This window comes from Elaeis guineensis, chromosome 8 (genome assembly GCF_000442705.2).
Source record: "Elaeis guineensis isolate ETL-2024a chromosome 8, EG11, whole genome shotgun sequence".
Classification (NCBI taxonomy): domain Eukaryota; kingdom Viridiplantae; phylum Streptophyta; class Magnoliopsida; order Arecales; family Arecaceae; genus Elaeis; species Elaeis guineensis.
In genome coordinates, this window is record NC_026000.2 from 973,057 (window position 1) to 996,717 (window position 23,661).

Below are 23,661 nucleotides of genomic sequence, written 5' to 3' on the forward strand. Positions count from 1 at the left end.
ATTTCAGATTAATTATATGTGTTTTCTTCTGAATTTGGATAGGTTTAGATCTGATATCTTGCATGTGGGGTTAAAAGGTTTAATCGATTTATTTTTCGCTGTATATTTTTAAAATTTTAAAATCTACACATGCTGCCTATCTTATTTTTTATCATCAAATACATGGTCTAATAACGAACCGAACCATTTTAACATAACAAGAAAAAATAGTAAAAATGAATAGATCTGGACCCCATTTTTTTGTATTTTATCTGGTTTTATCTTATATCTTATCTGGTTCAAATGAAAAATTGTAAATCAATGTAATGTAGCGGTTGGAGGAAAATTCATGTATTGCATCTACTTGACTTTATGAAATTGATAGAAAAAAAATTCTTGAATCTGAAGTAAAACAAAATCCATATTGTATAAAATAAATTATTATAATAAAATATATTTTTATATATATTTATATATATTAATATAATATAATATATTACATTATATTATATTTATATAATACTATAATAATAATAATATAATATATTTTATATATAATAATACATATTAATATAATATAATATATTATACTACTATAAGATATTAATATAATATAATATAATATAATATATAATAATATTTATATGATAAAAGATATTATGAAAAATATAGATAGATTATAGCAACTTTTTCAGAAAAATAGTAATACATAAGAACATGAGTAATAGATTCCCAAACCATTTTTTGATATATAAAAAAATATGACTAAATTATTTTTCTATCTGAATGATGTCTGAAAAATATTTATTCAAAAAAAATATAGTTTCTTAGATAAATCTTTTAGATAAGTTATTTGAGAGTGCATTCTACCTCTCAACTCTCCTTTTCTTTTTCATTGTTTACCGAATTTCGATTGACTTGAGCATTAAAGAATTTTTCATTGAAAAAACTCCAATAAGATGACTTTGTTTCACGTCAAACTATTAATCGAGAAATAGCAACCACACTCTAGGTCCATGCAGCACATCGAAAGATTACCGACCCCCAGGGCCGGCCCTGAGGCAGGTCAAACTGAGCGACCGCCCCAAGCCCCAGGCCCCAGGCCTAGACCTTATATTGATGTTCCAATAGGGTGCAAGGATGGCTTTCTACAATATTATAACAAGAAAAATAATTAAATAGGTTAATGATGGGTTTTATATACTGCTTAACGAATATATCTATAGAAAATTATTGCACGTAGATTGATTTTTTAATGATAATTAATATTTAAAGTATGTTAATTTTTAATAGAGAAGGTCTCATTTTTTTTATTTAGCCCTAGGTCTAAAAAATGTCAGGACCGACCCTGCCGACCCCATCGTTATCCCGATCTTACCGATCTCGGACGTTGGTAGCAATATATTCCACACACACACACACACACACACACACACACACACATATATATATATATATATATATATATATATATATATATATATATATATATATATATATAAATAATTTTTAATATAAATATGAAAAAATAAAATTTAATATGAAAGATGTCAGGACTAATCTGGAGGAAAAAAACCATCACACACTTGTTAGCGTTCTCACACCATTTTCACCGGCGGTAACAGGAATCCATCCGATCTCCATCATCGGGATGAGACGTCGCTCAAACAAGGCAACAACCAAAGGTACTCTTATCCCTCAGATGGTTGCAATAAAAATTTCTAAGCAGAAAATTAACTGCCGTCCACACCGCACACGAGGACAGATTCAACGGCAGATAATAGGCCACACATTAGATATTTATGCGACGGATCGCAAGGTCTGTCGTGAAGCAAATTAGTGCGTCAAGTTTGGGAAGGGAGCACGGCCCGTCGCTGAGCAAACGAATCGCCACGTGTCGGTTTCCATCAGGACGATCTCCTAACATTTGGCTGACACTGGACGGTCACGGTTACCAGAACTCCATATAAAAGCCTTATACATGAACCGGGTCCTTTATCAAAGGCCCCATCGACCGTCCTCCCCCTCCCGCACGTTGTGAGAGCAGTTACCGACTTACCGTATAAAAGAAAAAGAAAAAGATAGGAAAAAAAGGGTTTAGGGTTTTCTTTTTTGTTTTTGCGCGAAGATTTGTATGGCGACTTGGAAGCTTGTGATAGCCTTGATCGTGTTATCGTCAGTGGTAGTTGTAGTGTGGGCCGACGGGCGGATCGAGGTCGAGATCGCCGGCACCGAGGCCCCCGATTCGACGCTGAGGCTGGAACTAGAGCAGCTCAGAACCAAGATCTCTGCCCTAGGTCAGCTCCGATTCTATCTTTAGAGGAGTTGTTGTCTGTCTAGGGTTTTGTGATTGGATTGTCTTGTCGGCAGGGTTTATAGAAGTCAAGGAGATTTATTTTCCCTTTATCTCTGTGCATTACGACTGCTACATTTTCTGGTTTGTTTGTTAGGGCATGCGATCTTGCTTCGGTGTTTATGTTCTTTCTTGATTTGGATTTCCTGACTTTGTTTATAATATGATAGGAAGGCCTATATAAAGAACGCTCCTTGACAAGTTGGTTACCGTTTTTGACCCCAAAATCTTTGGATTCTTTTCTTTTTTCTTTTTTTTAAAGGATAAAGGCAACCATGGGATGTTTAATCTCCAATTCCTGAAGATCATGTTCTCGACTCAAGAAAGTAAAGAAACTTCGATTCCTGGATCTCATCATGCATTTGTACCTAACTAATCTTGTTTGGAAAGATATTCTAATATTAGTTGTGGGTTTTATTGGCTCAAGAAATTCTGTCATTGCACGATTTTCCTCTTTAAGTATATGAAGCTGTTTTCTCCAAGAAAAGAAAAAAGTATTTGATGCTGTGCTGGCTTGGTTTTGATTGTAGAATCTAGTATCTCATATCAAACCCGCGAAGTGAAAAGCAAGGATGAGAGCATCGCACAGTTGGAAAAGACTATTCAAGAAAGGTCAACAAGCATTGCCTCACTGCAAAGCGAGATAGAATCACTTCAGGTGGGCTTGCTGCAAGACACTGTCTTTCGTTTAAAAAACTATTTTTTATGATTGAAGACATATCAGGTTTTGTTTTCGCTTGTGTAGACTAAGGGCTCTGTTGATGTGGAGGATCTAGTAGGGAAGGCCTCTGCTCGAGCTGTTGAACTTGAGAAGCAAGTATGCAAAGAGAGAACTTTATTAATATTTCTTAGGATTAAATAAGATTGTGATGTACGTTCTCTGTGCAGGTTCAGAAACTTAGAAATGAGATTGAATCACAATCTAGGAAAAGAGATGCATTAGAGGCTCGGGCTAGTGAAGCAGAGAAGAAGGTGCAAGAATTGAATTTGAAACTAGAAAGTGTGAGTGTACATGTTTTTTTGATTGAATTACATCATCTTATGAATTACATTATCTGTTTTTATCTAGCTTGTAGGGTTTATGCTGTTAGCGGATCTTTAGATATGCATCTTTATATATTTGTTTGTCATCCTGACATATCTATCTGATTATTTTTGCCAGCCTTTCTCAGAGTTTCTTGCTGAAAATGTATTCACCATTTTATTCAGTTAATGCTGATGCGCACTTTATGGTGTCAATAATCAGCTCTTAGAAATGAGATGCTGTCACCATCAAAGGCACCCAAGAACTTCAAATGTTGCATTAGAGTATTAACGTTTACTAATGAAAACTTCTGTGCAGCTTTAAGATAGTGGAATTTATGTTGATTTTTTCGTTTTAGTACTTTTGTTCAGAAAACAGTTTATATGTTTCTAGTTCCATAAAAACAAGTGACAATGTTAGGCTCCATGTTCCTGGCAAAATACTCAATGAAATGTCACACTCCATACTCAACCAATATATTGGGGATTATCTTGACTATATAGAATCACCTTTATATTCTTAGCAATGCTTGAAACACATCATGTTTCACATGAGATTTTGTAATATGACCTTCAATTTGGAGCTTGTAGTGACTTTGTAGCCAGGTAGACAAAGGATTTGCTGTTGTTGAGTATTTGTATAAAAAGAACAGTTATTGTCTAGGATGGATCTGCAGGTTTCTCATTTATGGACTTGTCAATTGATTTGGAGGCCATTTAGGGATTTCCTTTAATTATTGGAAAGATCTCCGAATGTCGACAGAATTTTACAATTTGAGGGAAGAAAAATTGTGTGGCCTCCGACAATTAGAATCATTGCGTGCAAAAAAACCTGAAGAAGTTGATAGGAAGATAGTAAGGGTTTCATGTGGAGACAGTTTGTATGATTTTTCTGCTTTGATCATTTGAAGCTTTGAATGCATTCGAACATTGATGTTAGTTTACATTGAGTGTGGAAGATCATAGGTGAAGATTTTTTTCCACTTGATACAGGTTGAATTATTAACTTTTTTTACCCATAAAATATTTCTCTCGAGTTATATTACCAGTTATAGCTCTTCTTGAAGTTAATTATGGTTTGCTTTGGGTAACTTGTTGTTACTATAACCTTTGTCAAAGGATGGGTGCTATTTAGTTTACATTGCATGTGGAGTTCTCTAGTTTCATCACCAAATTTGATGCATGGGGCCCTTTTGCTAGCCATGAAGCAAAAATGGACCATGTGAAATTGTGAATCATTTAGCAAAGAAGCATAAACTAGAATATATGAAGAGATTTATGAGAAGACATCAAAAGTTTATAATATTGAGGATTGATATTGTATTGACCAAGGGTGGTAATGGCACTCATCTTATCAAGGTTCATACCAGCGAAGGGTATTGATGGATATGCATGAATATGCCCAAAACACACTTGGTGAAATCTCATTAGCCATCGAGCTTTTCATATTGACAAATACTGGAAAAGCCTTTCCCAGCGGGGTAAAGTGCTAGGTAAAAAGCTAGGGATAAAGCATGTGAGAGGGTAAAGGACTAGTATACTAAAAAATATTTCAAGTACTGTAACATTCTTTCGCTTATTTCCTGTTTTTTTCCATGTATATGGGGTATTGAAAGCCATCCAATTTCAGTCCATCTTCTCGCCGAAGAAAGCCTCGGTATTGATGGATATGCATGAATATGCCCAAAACACACTTGGTGTCTATTTTTTTGCCTCTAAACTCTAGAATTTGGGTTTATCATCATGTTCTCTTGTCTAAATACTTTATCGTGCAACCAACAAGATAGGGTTCTTGAATTAAATGCCGTTGTCAAAGTGTTCTGTGCTAAAGTCATTAACATGCATAACTATTATATAATATCAAATAACTTGTAATTTGGTATACATTTCAAACTTATAGGTGTTAAAATCTGCCGATTACAAAGAAAAAATACGTTTATAAAGTAATTTAGCATCAGCAGCACCTGCAACTCAAAATTCTTCAAATGACCACTACTGTAATTGATGATCATGTGCTAGGCAATAGCTTACTTATCCGTATTTTTAGCCTTTTTTAATTTTTCAAATTTTATAACATGCCCTTAGTGCAAGTTATTTGCATCCACTAAGGGCGTTCACCTTTTTCTTTTAGTGCATCTATTTATTTCTCTTTTTCTTGATGATTTAACAACATTTTTCCATCATATTTTACTTGATAAAAAAATGTATAATTTGTTTAGTATTTATGATAATTTCAGGCCTTGGCATGAGTGGAAGTTCAAAAAGAATGTGCATGTCAGTGGTACAAAAATGGTTGTAGATTGGACAATCCAATTGGAAAACCCCTGTAATGGCTCGTCCTTCTTTCTCTCATTTCCTCTTTCAGGTGGTGGAAAAAAGAGAGAACCACCTTTTAACCTACTTCTTAAGCAGTGTCCAAGCACGTCGCTTAGTTTGAGAATAGTTTGGGGTTTGATCCACCCTCCAACCACTAAATCCCCCTAAATTGCTTGATCTTTCCTTAGTTCAGGTGGTTTGGATGGTTTTCGGCCATAACGAGCCTGCTTGTATTAAACTGAGATGCCTTGTATCAAGGAGACCTCAGTATGTTACGTCCCAAGAGGTAGATGTTGAATTGCTAGGATTTTAAACCTTGATATTATAAACCCCTTACTCTTTATGCCCATCTCCTGTTCTTTCCAAATTATCTTTTTTTTTTTTTTACATACCGAATAGATTTTTTTTTTTTTTTTGTGATTTTTTGTCAGTTTACTTTAGTCTGGTGGTTCTCATTGGATATCTTTGGTAGTTAATTTGATAGCTTATCATTCCCTTACCTATATTGTAAAACTATAACTCAGTTGTGTAATATGTTAGCCTAGTAATTTGTCGACAACAATTCATATGTAATTATTAATCAGTCTTTTTTTTTTTGTTTGCATGGATCAAGTTCATTTTATTCATCTTGATCAAGGTTGTTAAGGCAGCTAGGCAATCCCTAGTTGGTAGAGATCCATACTACCTATGCAGACTGTCTGATGACTTAGGCAATTCATCTTTCAAAAGGGCAAAAAGATACACAAAAGTTCTAAAAATAACATTATTATATCCTTTTTTCTACAACATACACTTAAATGACCAAATACACCATTGATAGGAGTTCAGATCGACCAAAACCATCGCATGACTTCATCATGTAGTAACCGAACTGAGTCAAGTATAAACACGATAGGTAATAACAAAAGCAAATTTTAAAAATTAAGATTAGAAAGTTCATATTGAAAAGTCTAATGAAAATTTTAATCATATAAGACAATTAAAATCCTATAATTGCATTCAAAAAATTGTAATAGGAGTTCAACAGAGAAAAAACAGAGTAGACAACAATAGGGATTGAAAGGAGAAGAAAAATGGATTAATAGGAGAAGAAAAAGGAAATACCCATCAAATGAAAAGGAGAAGAATAAGAAGAATGACATGGGAAGAGAAGAGGTAGAAAAAAGTTTGAAAAAATAAAAAAAAATTTTGGAGCCTTTGGATAGTAAGATGGTTGTAGGTAGCTTGTTGAAGGGCTGTCAATGGAGAGGTGTCAAACAAATTGAGCAGCTCAATCTCAGCTCTAGCTTGGCTCATGAAAAGCACAAATGTAGCTTGATTTTTAGCTAAAGCAAGCAATCTCGAACTAGCAAAACAGGCTCAAAATTAATTTCTAGTTGAGCCAAAATTTGTCTTCATTTGATCAATCTTGGCTTGATAAGGCTCGAATGTATTTTAGTAACTTATAAGTTTTTATTGGTGTCTGTTTTTGTTCTTTGGATCAATTAAAATTTTAATCTAGGCTTGAGCCAAACTTTGAATTGGGTTTGAAATCGATTTGAGTTTTCATTCAAGCTTGAACCAAGCTTGATTTAATTTGGAGTTGATGTAGCTCAATCTAGGATTATTAGGCTAATCAAGTTTGGCTCAATTTGAAATTATGCTTGGATTGAGCTCGGAATAATGGTCAACAATCAAGGTTGGAGTTCATGTAATTCTAGAAAGTGATCAAAGAGCGGGCAAAGAAGAATAGGTGAATAGGTGTCTAACTCACCTATTCAAGCTCAATCAAGCTCGGCTCAATTACACCTTACTGGTGGTTGAATGGCTATTGGACAGCTCGTTGAGAGCCACGAATTGGTGGTGAATAGGTGGATGTGTAGAATACAGCTGGAGGGTTACTCGCCCTAGTGTTGAAGGTGAGGGAGGCATTAGGTTAGGAGACATGGGCAAGGAATGAGCAAATTGATTGCTATTTTCATTTCTGATTTACTTCATATAAGTTTATTTCAGTCGGAACAGCAGAAATAAAATGAGAATGCAAAGGAATGACAAGGAGTATATATATCTTTTAATATAAGAGTGCCTAGTCAGTAGAGTTGATCATGGGCTGGGCTTGGGCATAGAAAATGACAAATTTTAAATAGGGCCAGCCTGAAGCTTGACTAAAAATGAGTAGAGTTTAGGCCTGAGGCCCGGCCCATGATCAGCTCTACTAGTCAGCTACTAGTTAGGCAGTCTAATCCTGCTAAGCAACTAGGCAGACCATCTGGGTGCCTAGGCAGTGGTTTTGTCAACACTGGTACTCTTGATATGTAAACATGTGCTATTATGCCTTTGCTATTTTTAAAAGTCTATGATGTCTCGATAAGAAATAACATTCTCATATCGAAAGTTTGTACTGTTTTAGTAGTTACCTCTTCTCAGAGGCAACCTACTTTCTATAGAATGGCTACATAGTATAATATAGTTATCTATATTTTAATACGGCTGATGTCACAGTCTTTCCTCTCTCTTTTTTTTTTAGCTCCAAAAAACCGGTAATGAGCAAAAGCGCAGAATTCAGAAAACTGAACGTGCTCTTCATCTGGCAGAGGTTTGTAGTAGATATCATAAATTTCCCATTATATTCATTCATGATAAGCTGCTTATGTTTATTTTTCAAATTGTTGCCAGGAAGAGTTGCTGAGGGCACAGTTAGAAGCAACAACAAAATCAAAACAGTTGACAGATGTGAGTGTATGAATTTTTGCTTCTTTAGCTGAATACGTCTTCCCTTGATGTACCACTTGTAGTATCTGCCTTTAGAGGGATTTTGGTGTATGGGGTGATCATCTCAAGATCAAGAGTGATGTGGATGGAGGTGATGGGATTACTTTGTTTAGTTGCACCATGACGATCTTACGTGGCAATGATTCCAAATTATTCCTACTCAAATCACTGTCCAATCCAGTGATAAAATGCCTGTCCTTGTGGTCAGGAATCCAAGATCATCCTAAGGCAGTTATCTTGAGCAAACATTTGAGGACAAAAATATCCTTAAGTTCAGTGACAAAAGTTGATATATCAATATATCATTAATATTATATATATGATATTATATTATATTGAAATTATATATTATATTTATGATATATTTTATTATAATATATTATCAATCACATTATTATTCAATGAATTTTAAATTATAGTAGAAATATATTATTGAACTTTATATTTATATAATGAAATTATTCAATATATTACTTCTATTTATCTTATTTTCTTAATCAAAATAAATATTAATATTAAAAAAATAATATATTATAATTATAAATAAAAATATTAATTTCATAATAACAATTAGTGTATCTTTGTAGGATTAATAATTTATGGGACTAATAAATATATTTTATGAAATATATTAGTAAATATATTAATATTTTATAATAATGTATTTTATATGATTGATAAATATATTTATATGGAATATATAAGGGGTAGTTTTGGTATTATATTGCCAACAATCTTTGATTCCCAGGAAATACCAAATAAGTTACTCATAGATAAGTAAGGATCTTTAATCACTTGATCATGGCTTGCCAAACATAGTGATCTTGGATCATTGGAGATCAGATCGTCTTAAGGTTCGGATCACCTGTGATCTTAGATCACCGTGGTGATCCCATCTAAGTCACTAGATGTCACGTTAAACTTTCAAGGCAAAACCATGTTTTTAGTTGCCAACTTCTTAAAATTTTGCCATAACTAATTTTGGATACTGTACAATCCGAAAGGATCTATAAAGGTGTGGAATGTGATTGAACAACTGAACTTTATCTAAAGAGTAATTATGGGGGAGACATCAATTCTTGAGTGAGATCTTAAAGAGAACTGAACCGATCAAATTAGGACCACATCAGAATTCCTATATGCTGTTGCTGGGTGGTTGTAAATTTGTTGCCAGCTTTGTGATATGCTTATCACCAGCATCATTGCGTCCCCGCATTTGATGTCTTATTCAGTTCTGGTACTAGTGAATTGTGATCCTATAAACATACAATCGCATTGCCCCTTTTATGTCGCAATGCTTTCAGTGGTTCATCATAATTTTATAGTAGCAATAGTTGAATCAGATGTCAAACAAATTCCACTCTTGCTGCTGTTCAGGTCCATGGAGCATGGCTGCCACCCTGGTTTGCATACCATATAAGTCATTGTCAGGTATATGTTTTGTTTCATATGAAATGTGTACACATGCATTTATAGTATATGCTTCTCATGATAGCTCTGCTGCTCCATGTTCAGGAGCTTGTAATGACTCACTGGAAGGAGCATGCAAAACCAGCACTGGATGTTTTCCTGCAAAAGGTGCTTCTTCCGAAAATGGCAGTTTATATATATATATATATAAATTATTGTATGATGGGTGTTATCATCTCATGTTCTTAGTTAAGCTGTTGCTTTAAATATATATGTATTTTTATACAGTATATGCACTAAATGATCAGTTTTGGTTTGGATTTCAAAATCATTTCAGGCATCAGATAAATCAGTACAAGCGAAAAAATGGGCTGAACCCCATTTGGAAACTGCTAAGACAGTAAGTTGCTGATAAACATTTTCTAAAATGAAGGTTTCTGATACATTTGCAATACTACATGATGTCTTTGTTGTTGGAACTATTATGCATGATAACTGTTAGAGATCTTCCCATACATAAATAGTATATACATTTTTAGTGGCAAAAATTTTGAATTGCAACCCCAAGTGATCCTATATGATAACTGTAATTTGAAAAGCTGGAGTTTCTATGGCATGTCAGTTCATATGTGATCCTAGAAGTATTGGTGTGGTAACTAAAAATTCTCCAAGCATTCTTGAGTTATACATGTTCTATACAGCCACTTGATTGATTTATTGACTTGATTTAGTTGAGTTTCCACTAATTTTTTGTTCTGTGCCATGAAGAAATGGATCCCTGCTGTCAAACAACAGTGGATGATCTTTCTAACCCATGCTGAACCATACATGCGAACAATATCTATTAAAACTGTTGAGGTATATGAGGCATCCAAGAGTACCATCACACCGCATATTCTCAAAATACAAGAGCTGGCAGATCCCTATTACCAGGTAAGTTCAGCTGGTGTTACTTCATCGAGATATGAGCAAGATGGCCTCTTATTATTGTTATTACTATTTGTGCATGGACTTGCGACTTCTTTCTCATTATCTGATATCAGGAAGCCAAGAAGTTCTCTAAACCCTACATTGATCAAGTTGCTACTATCACCAAACCGCATGTTGAAAAAGTGCGAGTTGTTCTGAAGCCCTATAGAAAGCGTGTTGTTCGTGCTTATGGAAAATTTCTTAAATCAGCAACAACATATCACCGGCAGGTAGTCCTTGTCCTTTTCTTTTCCCACCGTTTTCACCTGTTCTTTTATTGGATCTACTTCTCCATTCCATAGATCCTCATATTTTACAATGGAGTGTTGATCACCTCTTTCTCATGTGTCATTTTATTTGGCATGGCTACGAATCTCCACAAATGAAATAAAAAATAAAAAAATGCAGAGCTGATATTCATTGTTATTCTGCTCAATGTCAGTACTCCCAAAGTAAGCCAGACTGACAGCTTGTTTATATGCATAATAAGGAGATTCAAATGGTAACCCCCTTTTAATTGTCAATTATGAGAATAACAAACAATTGGTGTAGAATGAGTTATTGTAGAATATTTTTCCAAATGATTAGCTTAGATTGCCTACATTTTATGAAAATTATTTATCTTTTCATACTGCCTCATCAACAATCCACTTTGTCATCTTGTACTCAGAAATATCACCTATGCTTCATGCCTTCTCTTATGCACTTTAGTTTTTTTTATACAAGTAGGTAGAGCCCTAACAATCAACAACTCCTGTAAGGGGATCTAGCACAGACTTTTATAAAAAAGAAGACATCCTTACTTGTTAACTAACCTGTACTAGAAATGGCATCGAGCTATCGAGAATCCTGGCAAGCCTGGAGGTTGACCATATAAAGATTCAGTGACCGCAATGAAGTCTTATGCCATTAAAATGGAATGTATCTGGATTCTCAAGTTATTGAATGGATCCTAATTTAATGTAATTGAAGTCAAAGGAAACCCTGTTATAACAATTTTTTGGGTTTTGGAGCACTTCCCAAAATGGTTAATGCCTGGCTGCTGGGACAATATTTTAGTAATTGAGTTCTGTCCATTCCACATGGATCTCTGAGTTATCCACGGCTAGCTATATGACAGATAAACAGTATAATAAGTCCCGCTGCTACAGACATATTGCCTTCTTCTTTTTCTTTTGTTTCTTGACTTCTCCATGCAGAAGTACTGTCTTGATTTCTTCACTTGAAATGCCTACCATTCATCAATATTCTTTAGTCAGTTATGTCTTGATGAAATTGCTCAGGATTTATTTGATTCTGTTGTAGGTTCAAGCTGCTGTCCAGGAACAGCTAAAGAAGCACGAATTAACAAAACCTGTTGCAACTGAGGAGTTGGTGCGGTTTGTGGTATGTAGCATCCACACTTTATCCCTGAACATATTTTGATCATTTATTTTATGAAAAAATTGTTAATTACTGCTGTTGTAACTCATTTATTGTTACAGGCTTCTGCTTTATTGGCATTACCAGTATTCTTTTTGTACAGACTCCTATCAGATATGTTCTGGTCAGTTAGATCTATTAACATATAGTCTACTTGTCTGCCTATTCTATCACTCCTTTTCATGGTTATGGCATTGTTTTTTGTTAATTATTGTCTTGTTACTTCATGTACAGCAGTAAGAAGACAAGGAAACCAGCACGGAATGCCCATGCAAACCATGCACATCGTAGGCCTAAGCGCAGGCATGCTGACAAGTAGCAGTAGATTTATAAAAAAATATAAACTTCATCTTTCCAATGTTTATATGCAATGGTACGATTCCTCCCTCTTTCCGATAAATTATACATTTCCTACTAGTTGTTTGCTGTAGCCTGCTTTAGAAGAATTTCAAGAATTGTCTTGTGCATGTCTGAATTGAGGCACTTTTTGCAGTCTGTCCACATTGCACTGTATGTAGTTGTAGGCTGCTTTGTTGGAGGGAATCTAACTATTAGCAGTGATCACATGTTTGTTTGATAGACAAAATAATGATAAACCGACTACCGGATAACAATGTTTCTAAACATCTCCAGTACTAGTTTATTACTACAATGAATCATCACAAGTGTTGTCGACAAGTTAGCATGCTGTTGCTATTAGTTTTAGCGTGACCACTATGTGTGCAGACAGCACCTTCTGTGCATAGCCATATGACCATTGAGCATGCTACTTAGCTAATTGGATTGATGGGAGAGATATCCTTATGAGTTTGAAGAATTTGTAGGTCACCGCCATCTATTTGGAGCTTCGTCTTACTTTATGCATGGTGGTGACATGGGCAGTGGCTAGCTCAGCAAATGGTCACAGCTACTTATAATGCTTTTATAAAGGGCATATGATCTAAGGCTAGGGGTGCAAACGAGCTTGAGCATCTTGAGATTGGCTCGAGCTCAACTTGGGTCTAAGCTCGACTCAGCTCGATCATTATCAAGCTTAAGTACAAAATATCTGCTCAAAGACTCATGAGCCTAGTCGAGTATATACATTTTAATAATATTATATTTTATTTATAATATATATTATTAATTTAATATTTTAAAATATAATATTATATGGATATTTTTTTAATCTTTTTTTAATTATGACCAAGGCTTGAATTCGAGCTCGAATATGTTTTGGTTGATATTTGAATTGAATCGATTCGATCTTGAGTATTATTATTATTTTTTTAATCGAGTTGAGTTGGAGTTTAGATATTAAAGCTCCATCGATCTTGAGTTGAGTTTCAAGTCTTAGTATTTTGAATCAAGTCAAGCTCAAGCCTCGGCTCGGCTCGGCTCAATTGCACCTTAAGGGCTAACTCAATCCTAGCCATTTGTGTGAAGAAGCCCAGTTGTATTTCTCAAAGTTTTTGTCTTATATGTTCAGTACATACATGCGTATAGCTTGAAATGCATATATCTTATTTTTTGGGAGCACAAAAGTTTCACTTGAGACTCCCAGATAGAAGTTGGCTTAAGGACATCTTGAACGTCAGCCCTCCACCAACCCATACAAAAGGGAGGGCGAAAAACACTTGTTAAGTTGAATGCAGATTGGGTCAAGCCAGCCTTGGGACTGACCAAATTTAGCATTGGATGTAAAGGCCCCTCGTGAACCACATAATAAAGATATATACATTAAATATTTTTTAAGCATGATTTCAGGTTGTTTGCTCTCTTGCACCCCACCCCCACTCCTTCCCCTCTTCTTGCTCCCTCCTCTCTCTTCCCCTCTCCTTCCTCTTCCTCCTCTGTGAAAGAAAAGCTTTCTTAGGTTTATGTACGGAGATTGACGAGTGAAATGAGTTGGACCTTGACTAGGAGGTTACTTAAATTGGGTAGTCATGAAGATGGAAAATGATGATGAGAAATTGATTTCATAGAGGAAGGGTGGTAAGAAGAGGCTGTGAATAGGTTTGGTAGGTAATGGTTTGAAACAAAATTTTGATTGCTTGTTTAATGGCTGGTGTCAGCTAATAGTGCTATGAATTTGGAAAGGGTGGTAGCATGAGTTTTGGATAGGTGCAATAAATTTGTTTTTCGTTCTTTAGACTATATTTTGTCTCATCAGAGTGTATAGGTGAGAGTTTATGAGTGTGAGGAAAGTCGTCAACGCAATTTCAAAATGTGAAATTTGGATGTGCAAATTGTAGTGCTTATGATGTTCAAAAATTGAAGCACATTGTTGTACAATTTTCTATGGCTTTGGGTTTCAGTTAGGGGAGGCAATCATGGAATCCTATTATTATTAGTATCTTTACTGATTCAATAAGCCTTCTGGATTGTCATTTCATATAGATCTTTGGTATGAAAATTCTTGGGTTGAGAGATATTCATGTTGAGATAAAGTGCAGCTAGTTTGGTTTGGCAAAGGGGGAGAAGAGGTGGGGGGATGGTGAGGGATGGAGGAGCATTGGTTTTGGTATCTTTTTGGATTTGAGTCATTTGTTGATGTTTTCTTGCAAGTCATCCTTGTATTGACAAGAAATATGGACCGTGAATTGTGTGACTGCATGGTATGTGCCTGACTTGTTCCTCCATTTTTCTTTAAAGTAATTGAAGCTTGCAATAACATTAGAGTAAGTCCGAAATATGAATAATTGGTAAATGAGGTTTGCGTAATGCCAATCCCAGCTGCAATCCCTAGTAGTTGGGACACAAGTGTTGATGGTTATCGCAGTAGCGTGTTCTTATAATTGATGAATTATATATTGTAAAAACAAAATGATCTTTTGTGGATCATTGGTCTTGGATTTGGACTAAAGGGGCCTTTATGATCATATGTGCTGGTTCTTGCTTGACTAATGCTGCCAAAAGTCCACATTCTTTTGGATGTTCCACACCAAAAAAAAAAAAAAAGAAAAAAAAAGAAAAAAAAGATTCTCCATTCTTCCTGTTTAATAAGGTGCTAGCTAGTACCTGATTAAATGAATTGGGTTGGTTTTAGGGGCGAGAACATAGATTCAGATATGTATATTTTTGGAGTGCTTTTATGTGGAGGCTTTGGCATTGAAGGTCACAAAAATCTTTGGACCATGAAATGGTTCAGATTGTAGTGTGATGGTACATTGTTGTCTATTCACAATTTGTTTTTGGGTCTCCATGTTGGAGATGAAGATGCTGGGAAGCATTTTCTGTGCTAATTGCTCTGTTAACTGTTTTGTTTTCCAAACAGTGGCTCTTTGGCGGTATTGAAAGCTATCCTGCTCGATATGTTTATTTGATTTCCTTCTTGCTATTGCCAAGCTATATATCTAATTTATCACTTTGTCTGTTCGTCCATCATGGCCATCAATAGGAATTATCTTTCTGATCTGATAATATTAGCTGAAGTCACACCAAACTTCCTTTGTGTAATTGATACGAGGTGCACAGTTGGAGGACGACTATTGCATCATATGTGCGGAAATATTGCAAATTTTTCTTCCAAGAGAGGAAGACCCACCTGGAATAAGTTAGTTTTAAATACTTGGGAATACACCATCCAAGACTGAAGCATAGGAAATCGTTTTCCTAGGACGACTGTGACTATTGAAGCAATGTCCGGTTTAACATAGTCAAATCTGGAATTTTTTCTGAACAGAACTTTACTACCAGTTACTCTACAATGAGAGTGAGGATTCTATTGTTTCTTTTGACTAACAATTTTTGATGGTAGCCTCCTTGATGGAAACTTTTGCAATTAGTTGTGAAACTATTGCTTCTAGCCTCTAGGTGCCAAAGCCTCTTAAGCTGTTGTCCTTTGAGGGGTATGAATATTAAGCTGATTCATGGACAGTTTATTAATCAACTGCTTGAGCCACGAATGCTGCTTTGAAGGAATGAAATCTTAAATGGATATTTAATATTGTTTGCAAGAAGTTCGTTGTTCATGTTATTGCCAAGGATTTCGTGCTTTATACCAGTTTTAGTATGAGTGGTTGCTGTTTTATTTTCTTCCTACATGAAGGTGATTTTTCATTGTTCTTTTGTTTGTTTTAAAAAAATAGGGGCATCCATGCATGTATAACTAAGACTCTGTGCTAACTTTATTTTTTTTAAAAAAGTAATGGACACAACTCCAGGCATCGGAGGTAATGGAGGAAACAGAAGAGTGACTTTATTAAATTGTGTGCACAGATCATTCAATCAATCATAAGGATGATATACATTGATATGCAATTTTATTGTTATGGTTTTGGCGGCAATCCTTTTGACAGTTATTCTCTTCTTTCATAATGGTATAGGTACGTCTCTTCTTAATATTAGTACTATATATTTTATGTATGTTAAATTAATTTATGTTACTAATTCTCCAAATTCATTCATTTGATCACAAGTTCATAATTATATCTGTCTTGGTAACCTGGGAAAACTCTTTGTGACTGTCAGAAGTAATGTTTTGTGATGCATTAATTACTTTGTAGTTTGGGCTATTTGCAGGTTTCATCTTGGCGTTTGACAATTAGCTGTTTACTGTTTGGAGCACCAGAGCTTTGTTGGCAGTAGAAGATAGTTTTGGGTTTGAAGGAACCCTGCGCGAAATTTTTAGAACATCCAACGCCAACAATACATCCTTTTGTCGTACAATTGCTTGTGCGTTTGTTGCATCGGCACTTGTATATGTTTTATAAAGATGTATTCTTTCTTCTCACATTCGTTACGCTGACTCTTGTGTTTTGATCCATGTAACGTACCTAGTGCCAAAAACTAAAGTTGCTTTGGTGTAGGACTGGTCTCTACTCGGTGCTCTGCCTAGAGTTAAAATTTGTCTATGCTTGGAAAGACAACAAGAATCCTTTATATCCGTTATTGTCAAAATATATCACCATCGCAACGTGCCTGACCATCTGTATTTCTTTTACCGTGTGCAAGCAAACTTGGTCGGCCAGCATGCAGTGGATACCGGGTACAATAAATTATTTGATTTCATCTATCAATGATATCTTTTTATCGTTGAAAACAGTTTGGTGTTTTATTTGGTGGAAATGAAACATTTGGCTTTGGTATTTTGTATGAAGCTTCCATTTCGTCTGATGCAGTTGAAAAAGATTCGGCACTTTCACTGTCTAGTTTTTATTTCAGGCCTAACGTGCTCTCTGATCTATCTCGTGAGTGGAATTTCTAGCTATTTTCGGGTGAACCAGGTGGCGGCAGTGAGAGCCAGGGCCCAGGGAACGGTTCGGTGTTTCATGTATCCGTTCGTACAAATTTTCTGCGATTGAATAACCACTGGTGTCCATTATGTATATACTAGTACTAGCATAAAAGTTACAAAGAAGTGTCTCTACGGTATGGAAAGGTACATGAGACTTGGATAATACACGAGGACCTGGAAAACCAAAATTACATTGAAAGCGATAAACACGTATTGCAAAAAGTGGAGCTGTGCACTCGAATTTCCGAAACTATTTTTACAACCGCCCCGGAGAATGAAGGGAACGAGGAATAAAAGTAAGTTCAGGTCACTGATTATAAGTTCACGAGATGATGTGAACATTGTCGATCGGTGCGGTAGGAGCAGAGATCGACTGTACCCATCGTGCCCTGTGTAGTGCTCGGTAGATCATGAATCTCCACACCAGATCGGTGAAGTGGTCTGTGATCTGGCAGGTGATTTCTAGCATTTTTCCATTACACAATTATTTGGTAAACAACTTGAGAACTTATTCCCTTTTTTTCAATCATTCTTGGTGAGGCTGCAGCAACGAAGCATTCGTATGACATTTTATTAAAATTTATATGGGAGGTCTTGGGTTACGAGCCTATTATCGATTTTTTTAGAGATCCTACCCAGTAATTTGCCCACGGATATTAGTAAGGTACTAAATCTTTAATATATTTTAACTTCTTTAATCACTCGCTGGCCTCCGCATTTATATATGTTGTCATCCACAACTACCTAGCTCGTTGGCTGAGTACATTTTCTTTCTCAAAGATTATTATAGAAACTCATGTATAGAAGAATCGATCAGCATATATTTAAGTTATTTGTTATCAGCCGTGAAACACCTTATCGATCACTCACTGATATAGCAACGTTTCCTTTTGACAAAGCCATCTAATTCTCCAACTTTATAACTGTGTCTCAAAGAAGCCAAAAACATGCGAGAATAGAAGAAAAGAGCATAATGCATGCAAAAGCTTCGATACTACAAGTAGTGATACAAACAAGAAAAGCAGTTCACAATTAATAGACTCCATGTATCAGCGGGGGCCGCGATCCTTGCACTATTTTGTCAGTAAGAAGGCCAGTAGCCCTGATCGAACTCGACGCATGGATCAATTTGCTGGTGGTACCTTCCCCCGGTCCCGGTAGAAGTCACCAGGACGTCCGCATTGAACCCCTCGTCCGCTGCCATGACGCAGCTATTGGCCAGCACCGACGAGGTGGGTTCGGCCACCAGCTGGGGCTGATGGGGTAGAGGGACCGGCGGCATCGTCCTCTGACCCCCCAGGCCGACGTTGAGGCCAGAGAGGGTGAAGGGAGGGAAGTCGAACTGGGGTTGGATGGGGAGGTTCGATCCCGGGGTGCCCCTAGCGAACCTCGACAGCTCCGCGAGGTCGGCGCTGGTGGTGAGGTAGTTGCGGCCGCCTACCCCGAAGTGGGGCGCCTCGGGCTGCACCATGCCCAGGTGGTGGTGGTGGTGGTGGTGGTAGGGGTTGCCGCGGGACTGGCTCGACAGGTACTTCTTCCCGCTGGAGCTCTTCATGAACACACGGCAGACCACCCACTCGTCCTGCATGTCGATCGCCTTCAAAATGATTACATATCTTGGATATTGGACTTATTGTATAGATCAAGAGAGTTTAAAGTGGGAGATGTATGGCTTAATTACATATGCAACGAGAGAAACAGTATATTACGCAGCGTATGTAATAACTTACAACTTTTCTTCTTGATATTTAGTTTCTAATTATTAGGGGCCACCGTTGGTTGCTAAAACAAGAACTAATGGCTAAGAGTGAAATAACAATGTTTCACTAGTTCATATTCAGATACTATTATTTAACAATACAGTTACTTATTTGTGAAAAGTAGTGAAGTACAGGAAAACTGGACCTTTAACTTGTTAGCGTCACATAAGACACCTCTAAATATTGTGTGATATTGATAATAAAGTAACATTATTTTGCACTATATTAACTTTATGAGTTTTATCATAGGAGATAATGGACAATGACAGTACAATAACAACGCTAGTGGACAATCACTATACCTAACATGAGGTGAAATCCTAATAATAGCAGCAATACGTTTATAAAATATTAGTTGGTAGAAAATATATATTTTCTCTTATAATTAGAGATAGGGCCAAAGAAATGGCTACTATATATGGTTGTTATATAACATCAAAACAAAAGAAGTATATTCATAAAGACCATCACCTAATTTGGCTATTATAGATGTTACAACGTTTGCAACGTCGCTGCTACAGCATTGCAACCTTGGTAATTCGACATGGTCCAAAACTGTTTAAGTGTGAAATAATTAAAAACACTGCCGGCTTGGATAATCTAATGTATGTGTCCCTAGTTATTTCCTATGATTTTGTTTTTATGAGTTTGGAAAGACTACTCAGCTGTGGAAGTGAATTACCTTGTTGGCTTTGGTGGCAGATTTGGATTGCAGGCGGTACTCATGCATGACCCAGTTGGTCTTCTCCCCTCTAGGAGCTCTTCCTTTGTAGAAAACCAGCGTCTTCTTCATCCCTACGAGCTCCGAGGTCTGGCCACTAAAGATCTCCTTGTCTTTGCCAGTTGTCTTCCAGTAGCCGGCGTTCGTCGCTCGGTTGGTTCGGACTCCGGTTGGGTACTTGCGGTCACGTAGGTTGAAGAAATACCATTCTTTTTCTCCCATCTTTGCCTTAGCTAATGACAAATTTGAGAATTTCATCAGGGCATGTTTAACCGTGCATGAGCGTAAAACTATGTTGCGGTCAAAAGAAATTAAAAAAAAAAAAAAAACTTCAGCGAGTAGATAACGTGAATGAAGGAAAACAATTTGGAAAAGCTTGCTGAGGTTGGAGAGACAGTAGCATACGTTTATGCTTAAAACTAAACTAGCTTGTTATGTTTTCTACCGGTCACCAACTTTGTAGAAGATGAGAATTAAACCATTCTTTGCTAAAACGTTGAACAAAACAAAACAGCAAAAATTCTCTCTCCGTCATACCCTTGAACAAAGAAAATATTAGGAACTCCCTCTCTCTCTCTCTCTCTCTCTCTCTCTCTCTCTCTCTCTCTCTGTGTGTGCGTGTGTGCGCGCGCGCGCGTGCAGAAAGGGGAAAAGAAGAAAACCCTAAGATGGCTTGAGACAATGTTTTATGATTCACAATTCAGGCCTTTTGTTCATTTAGATTCGAATGGAAAATGACTCATATTTTGCTTTATATATATCAAATTAGCTATGGAGTTCTTTCAAAATAAAAAAGAACCCCAGACACAGTGGTTGCAAATTACTTGAAAATAGTTGTGTATTGGAGCAAAGGCATAATTGGCTTTTCTTTTATAGAAATACAAATGGTCGTTTCATTATTTATTGGCAGAGAGATTCAAACTAATTATAAAAATCCCATCAGAATTGTATTAGGGAGATGACATATTTGACTGTCTGGCCAAGCTTTATTTTAACCATGACCTATAATTTCATATAAAAATCGAACGATATCCAGAAATCAACATGACATAATTTTATGAAACAATAATATTTTCAAAATTTTGTCAACGCATGCTCAATACCAGTTCACATGAGACATCATGCGTTCTACACCCAATTTATACATCTAGGTACTGCTTTTAGGAAAAAAATTCACAAAATCGGTGCAGAAATGAAAATATTTCTTCTAAAACTTCGATTTCTTTGACATGCTAATAAAATCTGAAGCTCCTCAAAAAGAACACCTTGTTGAAATATATAGTTAGTCATAATTTATACCCCCCAAAAAAGGGGAAAATTATGTATTGAATTGCTACCTGGGAGATCCCATGGCTCGCACTTGTTGAGGTCGACCTCAGTGATTGCTCTTGCACTAAAATTAGCTTCGGATATTTTGTGGCTCAGGTAGAAAGTGATGAGCTCTTCATCAGTGGGGTGAAACCTAAATCCGGGAGGCAGCTGCTCCTCCTTATCCCCTCCTTCCATAGCCGTTCCTCCTTGTTTGGTCAGAACGACGAAACCCTTACATAAAACAATCAAGACGCTCAACGTACAAAGATCGGATGCTACTCAGAAATTTGAATCTCATATGAACAAGCTCAGACTATGAAAGAAACCTAAACCCCAGATTGGTTGGGTATGGGGTCCTTCACTTGACCTATTTGAGGACTACCTCTGTGCTCGGATCGAGACTTGGGATCTCGAAGAGAACATAAAGACCTACGTTTAGTGCAACAAATTGTTATGCTAAGGGAAGGAAGGAAAGGAGGGGAAGGTGTAAACTGCGGTGGCTAACAAACAATGATATTGATAAATAGAGGGGATGAGGTTGTTGGTCAAGGAGAAACACACGGCAGCTCCGTTGCCTTTGGGCCGCTGTCTCTTGGATTATTATTTAGTGAAGCCATAGGTCTTTCTTCTCATCATGCGAGCAAGATGTTTGAGATTTAAGCTTTTTGTGTGGAGAGCGTGTTCATGAAGCTCTTACCAACTAAGGGTCTTCACCCGCAAGACGGTGAAGGGATCAATATCCTCCGATTAATATGTCATTGAAACAATGTTCAGGGTATGGTAACCAGTTGTCTCCAATTGCTACTGCAATTTTACCATCTTACCCACACCTCATGAGTACGTAAAATTAACTTGTGACAGTAGCATATTTCAATTCTATTAATAATTCGAAAGAATGATTATTGTAAGTTTTATTTCATGGATGCTTTGTTAATAGCTTTTGCATTGGGCAGACACACCAGGCTTATGATTATTCTAATGCTTCGAGAACTAAAATATTTTTAGAATTTTATATGATAGGAAAGAATTTAGATATCCATGAAAAAGAAAAAGAAATTATGCTTTGCCTAGTTTATCATAAGTTACAAAATAAACATTCCTGGTAAATCGAATATTTAAAATAGTTTCACAGTTTTCAAGAACTAAATTTGAAAAACTTATGTAGAATTAGAAAAAATTACATGACTAACTGGCCAAATCTATGCAGCAAGCTATTCTTAGTTAACTGCCCTAAAATAATAATTATTTTTTTTAGATTCAAAAAATAATAATTATTTATAATAAACTATTCTTATGATTTTCATTTTCTAAAAATTATCATATCATGATATCTCTCTGAACTTTTTTTCAATCTTTATTTAGATGTTAAATTTCTTCAATACTTCGCTGACTTAGTATCATTTTATTTTTTTTAACTTTTGTCCATGTAATAGCTTTATTTTAGTAGCTTACAGGGAAAAAAATTTTTTTCGACTAAATTCGATATCTCAGGAAATGTCGATTTGGGCCGACCCTAGGGTGGGACGACCTGAGGCATTTTCAAAATCGACCATGCTTGTCGATAACATGGAAGGTTGTACATGATATTGTTATCCGATTTACATCAAATCAAGAAAGCTTTAAAATTCATGGGATAACTCGCTTTGAGCAAATAAGGAAGAGGGATAGCAACTTATCCCTCCAAATAAGACATAGTGTAACAAACATATCTCGTCCAATAAGATGAGGCTAAAAATTCGGATATCTAGATTCTATATGTCATTTTCACCCTTGCCTATAAATAGATTGCCAACCCTCAAAGTATGCAATCATTTCTCTCCCAATAATATCTTCTTTCCTTTGTTTCCTAGTTTTCTGATTTAAGCATTGGACGGTTCCTATCAGAGCCTACTACAATTAAAGATTTGTTTCGCAGGTTAAGCCACCATTGCTGAGCACCAACCTACATCTCTTCTCCATCAGAGAGAAAATTCTTTTCTTGACTGAATTCGAGGCTCAACGAACCTCGATTCGAGCCAACCCTGATGTTGGCCGACCTTGGTGTCAACTGACCCAAGGTATTTTTGAGATCGACCAAGCTTGCCCAAGATAGGAAAGGTTTGTATGTGATATTGTTGCTCGATTTATGCCAAAGAAGCTTCGAAATCCATGGGACAGCTTGCTCTGATTAGATAAGGAAAAGGGATAGCGATATATCTCTCTAAATAAGATATAATGTAACAAACATATCTCATCTGATAAGATAAGACTAACAATTTGATTCTCCAAATTCTACATATCACTTTCACCCTCGCTTATAAATAGAGGGTCAAGAGAGATGTTGAAGATATGCAATCACTTCTTTCCCAAAAATACGCTCTTTTCTTTTTTCTAGCTTTCTGAGTTAAACGTCGAAGGATTCCTATCAAAATTAATTCTGATCAAGAAC

General features: G+C 36.2%; 2 protein-coding genes across 5 annotated transcripts; one reads left to right on the top strand and one right to left on the bottom strand.

The window, feature by feature from the left end:
• The first annotated feature begins 1,985 nt into the window (after positions 1 to 1,985).
• Positions 1,986 to 17,248, top strand: LOC105050871 (uncharacterized). Of its 3 annotated transcripts, XM_029266317.2 has the most exons (16): positions 1,986 to 2,276; positions 2,863 to 2,990; positions 3,078 to 3,149; positions 3,221 to 3,334; positions 8,178 to 8,246; positions 8,327 to 8,383; positions 9,800 to 9,853; positions 9,938 to 10,000; positions 10,170 to 10,232; positions 10,601 to 10,765; positions 10,876 to 11,031; positions 12,107 to 12,187; positions 12,286 to 12,347; positions 12,458 to 12,596; positions 16,424 to 16,530; positions 16,727 to 16,937. In XM_029266317.2, the coding sequence occupies exons 1-14, from the start codon at positions 2,114 to 2,116 to the stop codon at positions 12,540 to 12,542; spliced, it is 1,332 nt and encodes a 443-aa protein (XP_029122150.1). In that variant the 5' UTR covers positions 1,986 to 2,113; the 3' UTR covers positions 12,543 to 12,596; positions 16,424 to 16,530; positions 16,727 to 16,937. The 3 variants fall into 3 exon arrangements, with proteins under 3 accessions (XP_029122150.1, XP_010929382.1, XP_010929383.1); XM_010931080.2 differs by lacking the exon at positions 16,424 to 16,530 and having other exon boundaries at positions 16,727 to 17,248; XM_010931081.2 differs by lacking the exon at positions 16,424 to 16,530 and having other exon boundaries at positions 12,461 to 12,596; positions 16,727 to 17,012.
• Positions 17,249 to 18,288: 1,040 nt separating this feature from the next.
• On the bottom strand, positions 18,289 to 21,922 carry LOC105050870 (protein CUP-SHAPED COTYLEDON 2). Of its 2 annotated transcripts, none has more exons than XM_010931078.4 (3): positions 21,260 to 21,922; positions 19,884 to 20,155; positions 18,289 to 19,038 (listed from the first exon to the last, which is right to left on the bottom strand). In XM_010931078.4, the coding sequence occupies exons 1-3, from the start codon at positions 21,426 to 21,428 to the stop codon at positions 18,523 to 18,525; spliced, it is 957 nt and encodes a 318-aa protein (XP_010929380.1). In that variant the 5' UTR covers positions 21,429 to 21,922; the 3' UTR covers positions 18,289 to 18,522. The 2 variants fall into 2 exon arrangements, with proteins under 2 accessions (XP_010929380.1, XP_010929381.1); XM_010931079.4 differs by having other exon boundaries at positions 18,295 to 19,023; positions 21,260 to 21,911.
• Between the last annotated feature and the right edge of the window lie 1,739 nt (positions 21,923 to 23,661).

Coding starts and splice junctions, on each gene's coding strand:
- LOC105050871 (XM_010931080.2), top strand. CDS start 2,114: ATGGCGACTTGGAAGCTTGTGATAGCCTTGATCGTGTTATCGTCAGTG. Junction 10,001..10,169: donor TGGATGTTTTCCTGCAAAAG/GTGCTTCTTCCG, acceptor AAATCATTTCAG/GCATCAGATAAATCAGTACA. Junction 10,766..10,875: donor TGGCAGATCCCTATTACCAG/GTAAGTTCAGCT, acceptor ATCTGATATCAG/GAAGCCAAGAAGTTCTCTAA.
- LOC105050870 (XM_010931078.4), bottom strand. CDS start 21,428: ATGGAAGGAGGGGATAAGGAGGAGCAGCTGCCTCCCGGATTTAGGTTT. Junction 20,156..21,259: donor CGAGCCATGGGATCTCCCAG/GTAGCAATTCAA, acceptor ATTTGTCATTAG/CTAAGGCAAAGATGGGAGAA. Junction 19,039..19,883: donor CTGCCACCAAAGCCAACAAG/GTAATTCACTTC, acceptor ATCATTTTGAAG/GCGATCGACATGCAGGACGA.